Source organism: Lotus japonicus, chromosome 2, assembly GCF_012489685.1.
Source record: "Lotus japonicus ecotype B-129 chromosome 2, LjGifu_v1.2".
Taxonomy (NCBI): Eukaryota; Viridiplantae; Streptophyta; class Magnoliopsida; order Fabales; family Fabaceae; genus Lotus; species Lotus japonicus.
The window spans coordinates 62,723,290-62,740,301 of record NC_080042.1 but is presented as its reverse complement, the minus strand read 5'-3'; the positions used below and the strand labels follow the sequence as shown (position 1 = coordinate 62,740,301).

The 17,012-nt window shown below is 42.8% G+C and overlaps 2 protein-coding genes across 2 annotated transcripts; both read left to right on the top strand.

Moving 5' to 3' along the window:
* Positions 1–220: 220 nt before the first annotated feature.
* On the top strand, positions 221–1,660 carry LOC130736809 (pentatricopeptide repeat-containing protein At1g62930, chloroplastic-like; the record flags this gene model as incomplete). The annotated part of the gene is made up of 1 exon (XM_057588592.1): positions 221–1,660. A coding segment is annotated over one exon (1,359 nt), but the record flags the coding sequence as incomplete, so codon positions are not given.
* A 12,190-nt stretch (positions 1,661–13,850) lies between these two features.
* Positions 13,851–16,534, top strand: LOC130738759 (uncharacterized). Its single transcript, XM_057590900.1, has 3 exons — positions 13,851–14,133; positions 15,040–15,132; positions 16,148–16,534. Exons 1-3 carry the CDS (start codon positions 14,029–14,031, stop codon positions 16,292–16,294), a joined length of 345 nt encoding a protein of 114 aa, XP_057446883.1. The 5' UTR covers positions 13,851–14,028; the 3' UTR covers positions 16,295–16,534.
* The last annotated feature ends 478 nt before the right edge of the window (positions 16,535–17,012 follow it).

Sequence of the window (17,012 nt, the reverse complement as noted above, 5' to 3'; positions counted from 1 at the left end):
ATCGTTTTCGATTCTTAAACCCTACAATGTCGTCATCTTTGTTTCAGTTAAGGAGGTTTTTCTTCAACCCTTCTTTTCTTCTTCACTCTCCGCCGTGCCGTTTCTCTCACAAGGCTCACTACGCCGTTTTAGGTTCCCTTGCGAGGTCTAAGAAGTATTCCGCTGCAATTTCCCTTTCTCGACAACTGGAATTCACAGGAAATGCATCTGATATTGTTAACTTGAACACCTTGATCAATTGATCAATTGTTACTGCCACTTGGGTCGAATCAGCTCTGCATTCTCTGTATTAGGCAAAATTCTCAAGAGGGGTTATCACCCATGTTCCATAACCTTCACTACACTCATCAAAAGTCTATGTCTTAATGGCGAGGTTCCGAAAGCATTGAAGTTTCATGATCATGTTGTAGCTAAGGGGTTTCAGTTAGCCCCTGTTGGATATGGGACCTTGATCAATGTGTTATGTAAAGTGGGAGAAACAAAGGCTGCCATGCAGTTTCTGAGACTAGTTGAAGGGAACCCTGATGTGCTAATGTATAGTAAAATCATTGATAGCCTCTGCAAAGATAAACTTGTGACTGATGCATTTGATTTATATCACGAAATGATTGTCAAGGGAATTTCTCCTAATGTTGTCACTTACCATGCTCTAATCCGCGGCTTGTGTGTCGCGGGGAAATGGAAGAAAGCTGTTGGTTTGTTCAAGGAAATGGAATTGAAAAACAACATCAAACCAGATGTTTCTACCTTTAATATATTGGTTGATGCTTTATGTAAGAAAGGAAAGGTGAAACAAGCTAAGAATGTGTTAGCTGTGATGATAAGAAAACAAGGTGTGGAGCCGGACTTGGATACTTATAGTACCTTGTTGGATGGGTATTGTCTAACTAAGGACATGTACAAGGCCAAATATGTATTCAACGCTATGGAGCGAGGGGGAGTGACTCCTAATGTTGATAGCTACAGTATTATGATTAATGGGTTCTGTAAGGTTAAATTGGTGGATGAAGCCCTGGCCCTCTTCGAAGAAATGCATCACAAAGAGCTTATTCCTAATACGGTAATATATAATTCTCTTATTGATGGTTTGTGCAAGGCCAGACGAATCTCCTGTGCTGTTGAGCTTGTTGATGTGATGCATGATACAGGTCACCCAGCTGATTTAATCACCACCAATTCCTTATTCAATGGTTTATGCAAAAACCATCTTCTTGACAAGGCAACTGCATTGTTCATGAAAATTAAAGATCACATAATTCAGCCAAATATACACACCTACACAGTGATAATTGATGGACTATGCAAAGTTGGAAGGCTTAAGAATGCACAAGAGATTTTTCAGGTTCTTCTGAGTGAAGGCTACAATTTAAATGCCATGATGTATACTGTTATGATCAATGGGTATTGTAAAGAAGGTTTACTAGATGAGGCTCAGGCCTTGCTGTCAAAAATGGAAGACAATGGTTGCATTCCTAATGCTGTGAATTTTCAATCAATAATTTGTGCTCTCTTTCAAAAAAATGAGAATGAGAAGGCAGAGAGACTTGTTCGTGAAATGATTGCTAGAGATCTATTTTAAGAATGAAAGAATACATTGAAGTCTTTTTCTTCTGTTCACTGTTAGATCTTGTATTGACTAATGAAAGTCTTTCCCTCTCCTTTTTACTGACTATTCTACTAAAATACCATGTCTGCAGTAAGGGACTGTGCTGCTAATAATATAAATGTTTTCTTCTTAAAGTCTTTATCTAACAAATCTAAAAATGTTTGACATTGTTCTGAGTTACTGGCAGTTTGTACTAGAGTGATCAAATTAGATGTCTTATATCTTGTGTGACTTGCAAAATAGATAACCATGTCTGCAGTAAGGGAATGTGCTGCTTCCCAGGATAGCTCATAGAGGTTTGTCTTATCTCATGTATACTTGAATCACCTTCCTGGTATTAGCATGGAGTTATGACCTTATATCTTGAAACTTTGAATTATAGGTTGTTGCTGTAAGAAATTTGGGGAAGTGGAAAACAGCCACAGATCAGCAATAACCTCCCCTCCTTATGACCTTATATCGTGAATTCAGGGCATTATTTGAGGCAAGCAATTCTTAACTGATGAGATGTGAGCTTTATATATTCAATGTTTAAGTATGTGTATGATTCATAAGTTATTTTGCTTCCTGTTCCTCTCTATACTTTTTACTAGCTTTCTTCACCTAACTCCTAAGTGATCAGCTTTTGTATCTGACTTTGTGCTTTTGTGCTGTGGCTGTAGTTTATTCTTACAATCTGTGTTTAGGAGTTGCTGTCAAGTCTTCTAGGTATACATATATTACTATAGCTGTATATACATCCTACATTTATCCATATATGATGATATTTATAGCATTTTATTTAAATGCTTGTTTAAAGTAGTAGTGGCTTTTTTCGCTACTCACATGCTAAACTCAATTTGTGGTTAATTGTTAGAACCAGATGTTTTATTGATGATAAACCCTAATTCCCAAACTGAGAATCAGGGCAGAGTACAAGAGAAAGAGTCCACACTCAATCTCAAGAGAGTCCACACCCTCTTCCTAGGCCCCAAAACCCAAAATGAACTAAAAGATACCCCTAACTCTCTAATGTCTGTTATTTATAGGCTACATGCCTCAATAACATTCTAACTAACTAACTAACCCCTAACCTTGAGTTCCTATCAATACTCCCCCCCTGAAAATTCACCTTGTCCTCAAGGTGAGGAACAAAAAGCAAACTAAAACATTGAACAAGGATGCCTACTATGCAAAAGCGACAATAATCACAGCTTCCACCTGGATCCCACTGCATGTAACATAACATCCAAGTTGTGCATGAACCATTAAGCAGCTCCTCTGTCCTCCAAGTCAGAATATGGAACTCAGCACCTAGGAAGCCCCAATTTTGAAATTCAGCATCTAATTCAACAAAAGCATGAGGTTGAAATGGCGCAGCACTTAGCTGCCAGTGAAGCAAAAATGCTGGAACTGAATACCACTCTATCCTATAGCTTTGGTCCCTTTGGAAAAGTAAAGGCTTGTGTGGTTTGGTGGTCCAAACCCCAGAATCACTGAAATAGATGCTGCCGTTGTCAATTGACCTTTGAAGTAGCAAGCCAGGAAATTCTTCAAAACCTAGCAATTCCAAGCTAATATTCCTCACCCTATGTTCATACACAGAACTAGCTTCAACCTGAAAAGCATGAAGACACTCAAGGAGTTCAACCACTGTCATTACCATGGCTATGTCATGAATCCAAATAGCGTTATTCACCCCAATTGCATGTCCAGAACCAATTTCATGCCTAATCTGAACCAATTTCCACCTCAGCCAATTGATCTCAGTACCTATGAAATCCCAGATACCGAATCTCAGTGCATGAGGAACAACAACTGAATACTTTGTAAAGTCTGGAACTTGGTACAATTCCAAGCTATTAGCAACAAGCAGTAATTGGGAAAACAATTCCTGGGTTGAATGAGACCCTCCACTAATTTGGGCCCAATCATCAGTATGGCCCAATTTCTCCAATCTGAGATTTGGGCTTGGCCCCTTTGCCTTGCAAGTCCAAACCTTGATCTCTGCCCTCTCCGTCCTTGCACTGTGCCCGCGAGTGCCGATCCCCTCACAGCTTGACAGATACAGCGGCGCCACGTTACAGCCGCCATCACGCCACAACTCCGGCGGTTTCGCCGGTGGTGGAAGTGGTTGCGCCACCCTCCTACAACTCCAAAGGGGACACAACTCTGCCTCTTCCAGTTTTGCAATATCCAGCGCACAACCAGGTGGATTCGGTGGTTTCGCCGGCGGACGAATCGACCTCTCCGACATCGAGAGATTCAAGACTAATGTCTTGGCCTCCGGAGAACCTCGCTCTTCCTTCAATATCGTTGGTTCACCCTCTGTTTCCAGATCAAATCTCTGAATTGCCACCGCCGCTACTCGCTCTTCCTCCGCCACCATCTCCGATTCATCCTCTGTTTCAAGATTTAGGTTCTGAATCGACTCCGCCACTGCTAAATTTGTCGCCGTCGCGGTTTCCAAATTCGCTGGCGATACCTCCGCCAACACTCGCTCCTCCTCCGCCGCTTCAGGATTCTCCGGCGACGCCTCTGCTTCAAAGGTTCGTTTTTCCTCTGGTGCTGAATCCACCTTCGATCCTGTCCCTTCTTGTGCGACAAGAATGGTTTTCTGAATAATCTCAGAAAGAGAATGAAATTCACAAAGTTGTACATGATAGAAACCTGATTTTTATTGATAGAAAACCCTAATTCCCAATTGGAAATGTTCTGTACTAGGACAAGCTTACGCAAAATAATGACAGAAAGTAAACCCTAGCAGAGCACTAAAATAGCAAAACTACCATAAAAGGAATATTCTCATTAATGCTGAAAAAGTTGGTCCCGTACAAGTGGATGACCTCCCCTTTTATAGAGGGGGTGGTCATGATATGGACCTTTCCTATATTTGGGCCTGACAATCAGGGCCCAAATCCCTGTACATATAAGACAAATCCAAAGGAATCTTCCAACTGGCTTGTGGGTCCATCATCTAAGGGAGGGCAATGAAGCTCGTTGTGTCGCACTTCCCGTCATGGCTATCTTCAATGGTTTATTGTTCATTTTGGGCGGGACATAATCTTTTTTTATGTCCCGCCCAGTCCACATGCCCCCAAGACATGAGACTCGAGTAATGAGATGAAATGTCTTCATCGTTACCTAGTAGTTCGCCTCTATTGTTTATTCGTTCATCGCCATTTTACTTTTGTTGTTACATCGCCATTTTCACGCTTCGCCACCTTTGTTGCCGTTTCAAAGATATGTCGCCTCTAATCATAACCGTCAATCACGTCTTTTCAACTGACGCACATATCCTTGTTTTCCGGGATTTCGTCATCATTTGTTATAAATGCAATTTTCAGTTGTGCGTCTCGAGGAGTAATGTCTTTTCGCTTCCTACCTTTTCGAATTTCAAATCCCACAATCCCACGATCTTCCCCCACTCATTCTCTCTCCTCCTTTCTCTCTATAAAAACCCCTTTTCACTTTTCATTTTTCACTTTCTCAAAACTTTTGTTCTGAAAATCTTTTCACCGCAGCTTTCATTCTCTTCTTTGAACTCCGGTAAACCTTTTCTTCCTCCGGCCGTCGTCATTGCGCGGTGCTCCCCTATTACCGACGTTCTCCTTTCTCAAATCCACAGTTCTTCCCCTGGTTAGTTTTTCTCTTTCTTGAGATTCTTCGTTTACTTCTTTTTTCTCTGATTCTGTTCATCTTCTTTCTTCTTTTTGTTTGTTCATCTTCTTTCTTCTTTTTTTGAAACTGCCTCGCATGTCTTTACCAAACACTAGCCTTTCTTCCCTAGAACTTTCTTCACCCTCCACGGAGGAGGAAGTTGTCGCCCCCTCTATAATTGAAATTCACTCCTCGCCTTCCACCCATGATGATTCCGGTCCCGCCGGATCTGTAGACTCAATTCTCTCCTCTAATGGAGATTTGTCTTCACCTGAATGGCGCTCTGACGTGCATTTAGTTGAAGATAAATGTCTGTTGCGTTCTATCTGGAGCAGCGTTGGGAGCATTAATTCGCTTCGAATATCTGCTCAAGGGTTCACGAAGATAAATCCCGCCACCTCGAATAATGAAGATCATCTGTTGAATGTCCTCCCATGTGGCGAAGATGACTGTGTTCTGTTGCGTAAAGAACCAGTCGATGAATCGCCCGATTTCTTCTTTGTTTATGGCTATTTCTTCTTAGACTTGAACATCAAACTTCCTTTCTCGCCGTTTATATGTCACGTTCTTTCTTTTCTGAATGTGGCTCCTTGCCAACTCCAGCCCAACGCCTGGGGTTTTCTCCGCTGCTTTGAAATTCTTTGTGAACACTTGAGTTTCACGCCAACCTATCCTTTGTTCTTCCTTTTCTATAAATCAGTCACCACTAAACCTACTTCTGTGAAATGGGTTCCACTTTTAGCCCGTAAGAACATGAGTCGGTTCACCGCCCTTAAAAGCCATTACAAAGTATGGCAGAAAAAATACTTTAAAGTTATGGAGTCGCCCGAAATAAAGAACTTGTTCCGAGATTCCGACAATAACCCTCTCTTCCCTTTTTACTGGACAAAGAACCCTCGCCGAAAAATATCCGTTTCATACGACGCCTTGGATGAATCTGAACAAGGCGTCGCCGATTACCTCCGCACACTACCAGTAATTTCTGGTCACGACTTGATTGAGGCGTCGAAATCCGGCACTTTAAACCAATTTTTTAGTAAGTTTATAATCTTTGCACGTAACTTGTTTTTCTTTTTGTTCATGTATCTCGTCTAATTGGTGTTTTCCATACAGCTACGATGGGAAAAAGCAAGATTGACGCGAACCCAATCAAGATGAACGAATACCTCGCCCAGTCTGCTGCGGCGGCGAAGAAGAGGGCCGCCGAAACTGAGCAAAAGAAGAAGAATGAAGGTACTTCGGGTTCTGACAACGTCAGGGACCCTAAACGTCAAAGAACTTCAGGTGCTGCTGGTGGTAAGCCTCTCCACCAATCGACTCTCGATCCAAAAAGTCATCCGGCTGAGAAAAAGAAGGGACATGACAATGTCCCGCCCTCTCAACAAGATTCAAGCGCGCTAATCAACCGCCCACCAACTCCATTTAACCAAGCTGGCCCTAGCTCAGCCATTGGTGGCGAGGCTCCTCCCCCCTTGCTGAACTTGTCGGATCCTCACTTCAATGGGCTTGAATTCATGACCCGTACTTTTGACAACCGGATTCACAAGGACATTTCCAGTCAAGGCCCCCCCAACATTGCTTCCGTGGCGATCCATCACGCGCTCTCTGCCGCCAGTACTGTGGCGGGAATGGCTCAGTGCGTGAAGGAGTTGATATCGGCCAAGAACCGTTATGAAAAGAAGGCGGCTGATTATAAGACAGCCTTTGAGCGGGCTAAAACTGATGCTGAGACTGCCAACAAAAAGCTGAAATCTGCTGAGGAGAAGTGTGCTAAGTTAACTGAAGACTTGGCTGCTTCGGACCTGCTTCTTCAAAAGACCAAGTCTCTTAAAGAAGCCATAAATGACAAGCACACTGCCATTCAAGCCAAATATCAAAAGTTGGAGAAGAAACATGATCGCCTGAATGCTTCCATCATAGGGCGTGCTTCTCTTCAATATGCTCAAGGCTTTCTGGCGGCCAAAGAGCAGATCAGTGTGGTTGAGCCGGGCTTTGATCTTTCCCGCATTGGGTGGCTGAAGGAGATCAAGGATGGTCAAGTAGTTGGTGATGATGACATTAGCCTCGACCTCCTTCCCCAATTCGATGATGAGAGTGAGCCTGAAGAAGATGGCGAGGATGGGAATGAGCAGCACAGGAATGAGGATCAAGAGAAAGAAGATCCTCAAGCTGGGACAAGCCAGGGCAACAACGCCAACAACAAGAACCTGGCTTGAATTTGTTTTTATTTTATGAAGTTGAAATTTTTCTTTGGGCATTGCCCTGTCTTTTATTTTCATTCCCAATCATGTATGGGCGTCGCCCCCTTTTCCCTACTTTAAATGGATATCATCTTAAGTTCATTCGTTGTTTTAGTTGTTTCCAACTTTCGTTGTTACTTTGGTTTACATACCTTAGCCGATTTTTCGACGAGGCTTGGTTTCTAGTGGCCACTAGAATTGCCAAGGCTTTTAACTTTTGAAGGCGATACTCTCTTATTCCGAAAGGTTTACTCGCGGTATTGCATACCTTGATACGATTTGCATTGCATGAACTCGTAATATAAATTAAAAAATATATGCGATTCTGTTGAAATGATCTTTTCATTAATTTTCTTTCGTATGGGAACAATTGTCCCTTCATTACAAATGTCGCCTCATTAAAAACATTTCCAAAGAAAGGGAAAAAGAGTGCGACTTCATTTACATTTGTTGTTTCTATTAACTAAAATACTGCTTTAGATGAGAGGCGTTCCATGTTCGTGGAACCTTTTGACCGCTTAGTTGTTCCAACTTATAAGCTCCTCCTCCAACGTCGCCTATAATCCTGTAAGGCCCGCCCCAATTGGGCGAAAGCTTGTTGTGCTTGTCAGGTATTGTGTTTTTCCGGAGCACTAAGTCTCCCACCCTCATTTTTCTTGGCACGACTTTTGTTGAGAATTTTCTTGCAACCTTCACTTTTCCCGCCTCATTCCTTATGTGTGCCTCCCGTTGTTCCTCTGGCAACATAATTAGGTTTGCTATCAGATTTTCCCCGTTGTCATTCTCATTAAACCGAGCCACTCGCCAACTTTGGTTTTCTATTTCTACTGGGAGCATGGCGTCAGTCCCATAAGTTAGACGATACGGGGTTTCCTTTGTGCTTGACTGTTCAGTGGTGTTGTATGCCCAAAGAACGCCTGGCAGTTCCTCCGCCCAAAGCCCTTTTGCTTCATCCAGTTTCTTCTTTAACCCTTTCAGGATAACCTTGTTAGCCGACTCAGCCTGCCCATTGGTTTGTGGATGTTCTACAGAGGCAAATCGCATCTCGATTCCCATTTCTGCACAGAATTCCCGGGTAACACTACTTGTGAATTGGGTTCCATTATCCATTACTAATGCCATGGGGACCCCAAATCTACAAACGATCCTTCGCCACAGGAAGTTCCTGACCTTGGCAGCTGTGATAGTTGCCATTGCCTCGGCTTCTATCCACTTAGTGAAGTAATCAACCGCCACGATGATATATTTCATTTGTGCCTTCGCCACAGGGAATGGTCCTAAGATATCAGTCCCCCACATGGCGAATGGCCAAGGCGCCATCATGGTTGTTAATTCTTCCGGTGGAGCCTTGTGTAAGTCAGAAAAGACTTGACATTTTTCACATTTCTTAACATACTCCAAACAATCCTTCTTCATTGTTGGCCAATAGAATCCTGCTCTTATCACTTTTACTGCCAAGGATCGCCCGCCTATATGACTAGAACACACACCTTCGTGGACTTCCGCCATCACTCCGAGAGCGTCCTTGGTATCGACACATTTGAGCATAGGAGACATGATTCCCCGCCGATACAACTCACCATCCACCAGTGTGTAGAAACTGGCTTCCCTGCGTTTTGTTCTCGTGTTCAAATCATCCTCCTTTGGTGGGTTCTCTAAGAAGGTCTTAATTGATTCCATCCAAGGTAGCTCGCCCTCACTGACTGACTTTACAGCTTTCAACTTTATTTCTACCAAATCAATGCTCGGGCGAGGCAGGGTTTCTTGAATGACTGTTTGGTAGTTGCCCAATCTCCCTGTGCTTGCCAACTTCGCCAACACATCAGCCCTCTCATTTTGTCCCCTCGGGACATGTTCTATTTTGATTTCTTTGACCTCCATCATCAATCTGCGCACCACTTCCAAATATTTGGATAGTTGCGGATCCTTCACCTGGTACTCGCCTTTCACTTGTTTAACCACTAACTGCGAATCTCCTTTGATAAATAACTTCTGGACTCCCAACTCAATGGCCAACCTTAAGCCGGCAATCAGAGCCTCGTACTCAGATTGATTATTGCTCGCCTTGAACTCGAACTTGAGAGACTGTTCAATGATCATTTTATCTGGACTTTCAATTGTTATTCCCGCCCCACTTCCAGTGTTATTAGAGGATCCATCCACAGACAGGACCCATTCTCCTTGAGTCTTCTCTCCTTCAGTGGGTGTTAATTCCGCCACGAAGTCAATTAAACTCTGGACGGTAACTTGGCCTCTTGGCTCATATTGTATGTCATATTCTGATAGCTCAACTGACCAGCTAACCAATCGCCCTGATAAATCAGGCTTCTGAAGTACTTGCCTTAAGGGAACATCAGTTTTAACTTTGACTTGGAAACTTTGGAAGTAAGGTCTGAGGCGCCTTGCAGTTTTCAGAATCGCCAAAGCCGCCTTTTCAATTTTTTGGTACCGCAATTCTGCCCCCTGTAAAGTATGGCTCACGAAATATATAACTTTCTGCTTTTTTCCTTCTTCCTTGAGCAACACCGTACTTACCGCCTTGTCAGTAACCGCTAAATAGAGCACTAATGGAACGCCTGGTGTTGGCTTGGAGAGTACTGGTAATGTGGCCAATGTTTCTTTCAATTTGGTAAAAGCTTGTTCGCATTCCTCTGTCCACTGAAACTTTGAATTCTTTTTTAAACATGTGAAGAACGGGGCCGCTTTGTCACCCGCCATTGGCAAGAAACGTGACAAGGCGGCCATTCGCCCTGTCAAACGCTGAACCTCCTTTACACTTGTTGGGCTTTTCATCTCCAAGATCGCCCTTCCCTTATCAGGGTTCACTTCTATTCCTCTTGATGTTAACATAAATCCCAAGAACTTTCCTCCCTGGATCCCAAAAGAACACTTCTCAGGATTCAACTTCATTTGATATGTTCTTAACTGAGCAAACGCTTCTTTGAGATCACCCCCATGATCACTAGCCCTGGCGGACTTTACGATCATGTCGTCCACATACACCTCCATATTCCTGCCTACTTGTTTTGAAAAAATTTTATCCATAAGCCGTTGGTACGTAGCTCCTGCATTCTTCAAACCAAAAGGCATTGTCTTGTAACAATAGTTCGCCTGATTGGTCATAAATGCTGTACTTTCTTCATCCGAGGGGTGCATCATAATCTGATTATAGCCCGAATAAGCGTCCATGAGACTTAAAAGTTCATTCCCTGAAGCTCCATCCACAAGCTTATCAACATTGGGAAGTGGGTACGAATCTTTGGGACACACTTTGTTCAGGCTTGTGTAGTCCGTGCACATTCGCCATTTCCCATTGGCCTTCTTGACCATTACAACATTGGCGAGCCACGTTGGGTACTGTACCTCACGGATGAAGCGGGCCTTGATCAATTTTTCAGTCTCTAATTGTACAGCCTTGTTCTTTTCTTCACTCATTCTTCGCCTTGGTTGGATGACTGGGGTCGCCCCTGGTCGTATGGCTAGTTTGTGAGTGATCACCTTGGGATCAATCCCTGGTACATCATTGATGGTCCATGCGAAGAGATCTAGATTATCACCCAGAAGGGTGATTAGTCTTTCCTCTTGTTCTGCTGTCAAACTACTGCCAATCTTTAGAAGCTTGTCCTTGACTTGCTCCTGCTTGGTTTCTTCCAGAGGTTGTGGGCGAAAATCATCAGCATCGTCTCTTGGGTCCAAGCTAAATCCTTCTTGTGGGAAGATTTCTGTAATTCGATAGCTCTCCTTGGCGGCCTTTCGCCCATAGAGCGCCACGCTTCTCAAATAGCATTCCCTTGCTGCATTCTGGTCTACACGCAATATCCCGACCTTCCCGTTGCAGGCGGGATATTTAACAGTTAAATGAGCGGTTGAGATGACCGCGCAGACCTTGTTGAGGGTGTCTCGCCCCAAGAGTACATTGTAATTGGCTCTACACGCCAATACTAAGTACTTTACTTGAAATTTCTTGACAAACTCTCCTTCTCCAAAGGCAGTCGGAATTTCGACGTATCCCCGCACACTGACACGGTCCCCTGTGAATCCCACCAAAGTTCCCTTATATGGTTTCAAATCTGATTCCTTTAGTCCCAGGCGATCAAAGGCGTCTCCATAGATGATATCCGCCGAAGATCCCTGGTCTAAGAATACTTTCTTTGTCACATAATTGTTAACCCTAATTGTCACCACAATTGGATCGTTGTCATGAGGAATTACATGCGCGAAATCCTGAGGGGTAAATATAATAGGGGAATGATTCACCCAACACTCGCCTTCGCTCGACTCCTGTACTGAGTGTACTGCCGCTACGTAGCGTTTTCTAGCCTTACTTGAAATTGCACCCCCGCCAAATCCTCCTGCAATAGATGAGCATTCCCCAACAGGATCGCCCAACTCTTCAACTATCTCTTTACCTTTGCCTTTGTCCCCTTGAGTGATCTTAGCTACCTCCGGCGCTGCTGTGTCTTTAACAAAGTTTGCCAAATGGCCAGCTTTAATCAAGCGATCAATTTCCCGCCTTAAATTCCAACAATTATCTGTCGTATGCCCCAACGCCTTGTGGTACTCACACCACCTATTGGTGTCCACGTTAGCTGGCGGCCGCCGTGGTGGTGGTGGATACTGCACAACGTTGGTCTGCCCAACTGCCCTTAAAATGGTACTTAAGGGTGCATTGAACTTAGTAAGTGGAACTGGTGTGGGCGAAGCACCCTGCTGACCAGTTATGGCTGCAGTGGGACCTTGTGAATTTCTGTGCCACGTATTTTGAAAACCAGGTTTAGAGTTTTGGTATGGTCCCGGTCTTGGTACACGGGGGGTTTGCGCTACCCTGGTTTCCTTCCCCGCCTTGGATTTTTCCTGTGAAACACCGCCAGTCTGAGACTGTTTGCGTCCTTCCTCTCTTTCTTGTTTCTTCTGATCATCTTGCTCGATCAATATGAACTCTTGAACACGAGCGCGAAGATCCATCATATCCTTCGTCGGTCGCCTTGTTAAGTCTCTATTCAAATCTCCCACCCGAAGGCCATTTTTGAATGACGCCAAGCAGACATCCGGATTTTCCTCCTCCAATTGCACCACCATCTTGCTGAAGCGTGCCATTTAGGTTTTTAATTTCTCACCTGGTTGCTGATGTATACTGATAAGATCAAACATTGTTGCCTTTGTGGTTTTATTGGCGGAGAATTGAGTCAGAAATTTCGTGGACAGATCAGTGAAATTATCAATGGAGAAGGGCGGTTGTCGAATGAACCACTGCATCGCCATGCCTTTGAACGTGGAGGGCAATAATCGACATTTTACCGCATCCGTCGCCCCGCTGATCACCATTTTGGTATTGAAATATCTAAGGTGCTCCATGGGATCAGATTCGCCCGAAAAGGCGTCTAATGCCATGGTTTGCAGGTGCTTTGGAATGTCCACCCTAGTGATGGCTGGAACAAAAGGTTGAAATTCAACTACATCCTCCGCCTCCAGGCGTTGTTCTTGCTTAAAATCCTGCCGCTGAGTAAGATACTCAACTTGGGCTTGCAACTGCTCGTTTTGGGACTGCACCTTCTGCAAGGTATCTAACATTTGTTGCAAAGCCGCAGGCGTAATACCTGTCACTGCCTCTTGCGCTCTCCGTGGAGCAGTGGTTTTAAGATCTTCTAAATTCACGTAGTTAGGCGACGTTGAACGCCGCCGCACACCTGGATCTGATTTAGCGATCAGATCTGAAGGTCTTCCCGGAGCTGCATTCACCAATGACGCTGGCGACGGCGCCACTGAGTGGACCCCCTCCGAGGAAGCTTCCTGCTCTTGCACGTCCAGTACGGGACGGTTGGTGTTCCGTCCGCCGCCGCGACCGCCGTGTCGACCACCACCGCGCCGGCGATGATCGCGTCGACCCACGCCGCATGAACGAGTCTCCATGGCTCGTAATTCCTCCTTCTGTCACCGGAAGAGTTAAGTCAGAGCCACAGACGGCGCCAATGTTCTGTACTAGGGCAAGCTTACGCAAAAGAATGACAAAAAGTAAACCCTAGCAGAGCACTAAAATAGCAAAACTACCATAAAAGGAATATTCTCATTAATGCTGAAAAAGTTGGTCCCGTACAAGTGGATGACCTCCCCTTTTATAGAGGGGGTGGTCATGATATGGACCTTTCCTATATTTGGGCCTGACAATCAGGGCCCAAATCCCTGTGCATATAAGACAAATCCAAAGGAATCTTCCAACTGGCTTGTGGGTCCATCATCTAAGGGAGGGCAATGAAGCTCGTTGTGTCGCACTTCCCGCCATGGCTATCTTCAATGGTTTATTGTTCATTTTGGGCGGGACATAATCTTTTTTTATGTCCCGCCCAGTCCAGGAAACTAGGGAGAGATACAAGAGGAAAGGATACCAAACACCCTTCCAAGCCTAAGAGAGAACCACTTCTCTCTCTAACCCAATTCCAAAACTGAATAACAAGATACCCCTAATGTTCACTAATCCCTTCTAACTAACTACCTAATAGGTGAGTACCTATCATTAATTGATCCAGGATATTGCTCTTGCAGGACATGCCCCCACCCACCCGATTAGGCTCGGTCTTGCAATCAACTTTTCTGTGTTCTATTATGAAATCCTTAACTCAGCCAGATCGTGCTTGTAATCTTGCGAAGCAGGTATCTTTACATTTTATCTTTTTTTTGGTAAATATGTAATTTTTTTGGTAAATACTTGTTATCTGATATGAAGGCATTTTTTTTTTAATTCCTGGCTGCTGTATCTTAATTGATCATTAATGAAGAAATTATCTTTATGTGTGGCTGCTGTATCAAAATTACCTTTTTTTTGTAGGAGTTGCTATCAAGTCTTCTAGGTATACATATATTACTATAGCTGTATATACATCCTACATTTATCCATAGATGATGATATTTATAGCATTTTATTTAAATGCTTGTTCAAACTTTAGCTTTCATTGTTTTGCCTGATTCTCTTATCAAACACCCAATATATTGGAAAAACAGGGTTTCCTTTCCAATGACTAGGTATGGAACTCATAAAAGACATAGACTTGACTTAGTTGACTAGAATAAAGTCTCTTTACTGTATGAGTAGGAGTTGTAGAACTAAATTGTCTCTGCCTAGTGTTTTACTGCTTTAACATGTTTCCTGTTTTAGTGGCTTAAGGCGAGATTGGATTGAAGATTATGTCAAATTCAAGTGCAAGTGATAAAACTAACAGTGGTCAAGACTCAAGAATAGGTTAAGTGAAGACAATGTAAATGTAAAAACCTAACACTACATGTTGACCTTTTGTGAGTTAACACTAATAGTCTAATACTGTACATTTCTGATTTGATTCACATGAAATTGATTGAAAAAGTAATCACTGTTTAGTGTTTACCATACTACTCTGCTGCCCGCTGAGAGGATTTGTGTTTATAACTTTGCAGTTTGTCTGATAATAAGTATGACCAACTCTTGTTTTCTACTAGCAATCACCTTTCACTAGTTGCCTTGTTTTCACCTTTATAATAAGATTGAGCTTGTTTAACTTGAATTTTTTTTTTTTTTTCTCACAGGAATGTTGTAGAAAAAATAAAGAAAATCATAGCAAGCAAGTGATTCCACACACAGGGGGTTCTGAAGCTAATTCAAGAAGAAGGCATGAGATAGTAATGACTATAACCTCTACATGTCTACTATTTGTCAAACTATTTTGGTTATTAGTTAGATGATGTTATAGAATCTAATTGCTGTACAGCTTTTCATATTAAGAATGATTTCTTTTAAAAAACTATGACTCTCTTGCCTTGTGTCTTTTCTTGTATGAAAAGCCCCCTCCTAGTGGGGAAATTCTCAGAGTGTTGTTTGATCTGTGCTTTTTAAAGAAAAGGTCACAATTAGTGGCTGTGTCAAACCCCCGCAAAATAACTCAGTCTAAGGGAGGTTTGAAACCCCCGTTAAATAATTCCATGCCCAAAGGGTTGTTTAAAACCGCAGCGGTATGCGCGTGGCGAGTCTATCAGGAGCGGTTTTAAAAACCCCTGCTAAATGTGAAAGAAACCCTCGCTAAGTAGGGAATTTTTTTGTAGTGCTATCACACTTGAACTCATCAAATTCATTTCAGATAGAATGCAGGTAACGTGACAAGAAAAATGAGAGATTTAAAAACTTCACAATTTACTCTCTATCCAAATACAAGTTAGAGCACTGGTAAACCAACAATATTTGTGACTTGTGACACTTTCTCTTCACTTTCTTTGGCACTAATACAAATGTTAAGAATTCACACAGAACACCAAATTCATAGGACAAGTTCAGTGCAACTTCACATCTTAACAATGATTGAAACATGTCTCAAATATAGCTTAGCTCTACTGTGATATACCTTAAGAAGCTTTTGATTGATCTTAATTCATAGAGAATCAACATTTTTTATTTCCTTGCTTGAAGCCTCACTTTTTGGATCCCTCTTTATCAGTTCATTGAATTTTCCACCAGGCATCCCTGGAAAGTACATTTTCAAAATCCTGTTTATCTTTTTCTTCTCATATGTTCAGCATAGTTTCAAACTATCATACTTTATGAAATCACAATCACAATTATGATAGTTTGCCTTATTACTTATAATTTCACCATTTTACATGATGCAAAACATTTTCTTGTGATATAATTGGTAACTTTTAGAGACTGGTCTACAAATCAAGCACCAACTCAATCATCGCATACCGCAGAAGCTTTGCTGTAGAGGGGAGGATGAGGTCGCAGGTTGCGGTTGGTGAAGAAGAAGCTTGGCTTTTATGGTGGTGCAGGTTGGTAATTTTAGGTGTTTGAAGAAAAATGGTGGTGAGAGAAAAGGTGTTGATGGAGGTGCTTCATGGTGGCCAAAGTGGTTTTCCAAGGTTGTTGTCACCAAAGTTTTGTGGGTTTTTAGGCGAATATCTAGAAATTATTTTGGGTATGATACCCGCATAAAGTGGCTTTGTACATTATTGTCATGTGATATTTTAAGTTACAGGTTTCTTATTTTGCTGAAAAAGACGGAGGATTTATTGTTGCAATTTTAAAAAGTTCAAGGACTTAATAAATTAATAACATCTTATTCTTAAATTTATTTATGTTATTTATCTAAGTTTCTTTCATGTCACAATCCCCTTCCTCTATGTTCCACCCATCTTGAACCTCCAAATCTTGATTCTTGAGACATACAGAAATTAAAGTACTAAAAGGATTTATTAAAACATAGCAAATCACTGAAAAGACACATTCTACAATTGCAAAACCACTTCATCTTGGTGAACCATCCATAGCCTCTTCCACACCCTCAAACACCACCATGGTGGCCTTCTCCCCATCAACCCGCCACCAAGTTAACTTTGTCACTGAAACACCAGTTGTGCCACCGCGTTTGCCCATGTGGATTCCCCCAACTCCATCACGTAACCGCCGGACCCCACATCCGTTGCGTCGTTCAAACCAAGTCACATTTATTGTTGCCGAAACCCTAACCAATAAACCAAACAGATATGTGCCGCCATTGGGCCCAACCACC

What these genes read in the sequence shown, in the direction of transcription:
- LOC130738759 (XM_057590900.1), top strand. Translation starts at nt 14,029, where the DNA reads ATGCCCCCACCCACCCGATTAGGCTCGGTCTTGCAATCAACTTTTCTG. An exon ending in CTTGTAATCTTGCGAAGCAG is followed by an intron (nt 14,134 to 15,039) that starts GTATCTTTACAT and finishes TTTTTCTCACAG; the next exon opens with GAATGTTGTAGAAAAAATAA. An exon ending in CAAGAAGAAGGCATGAGATA is followed by an intron (nt 15,133 to 16,147) that starts GTAATGACTATA and finishes GGTAACTTTTAG; the next exon opens with AGACTGGTCTACAAATCAAG.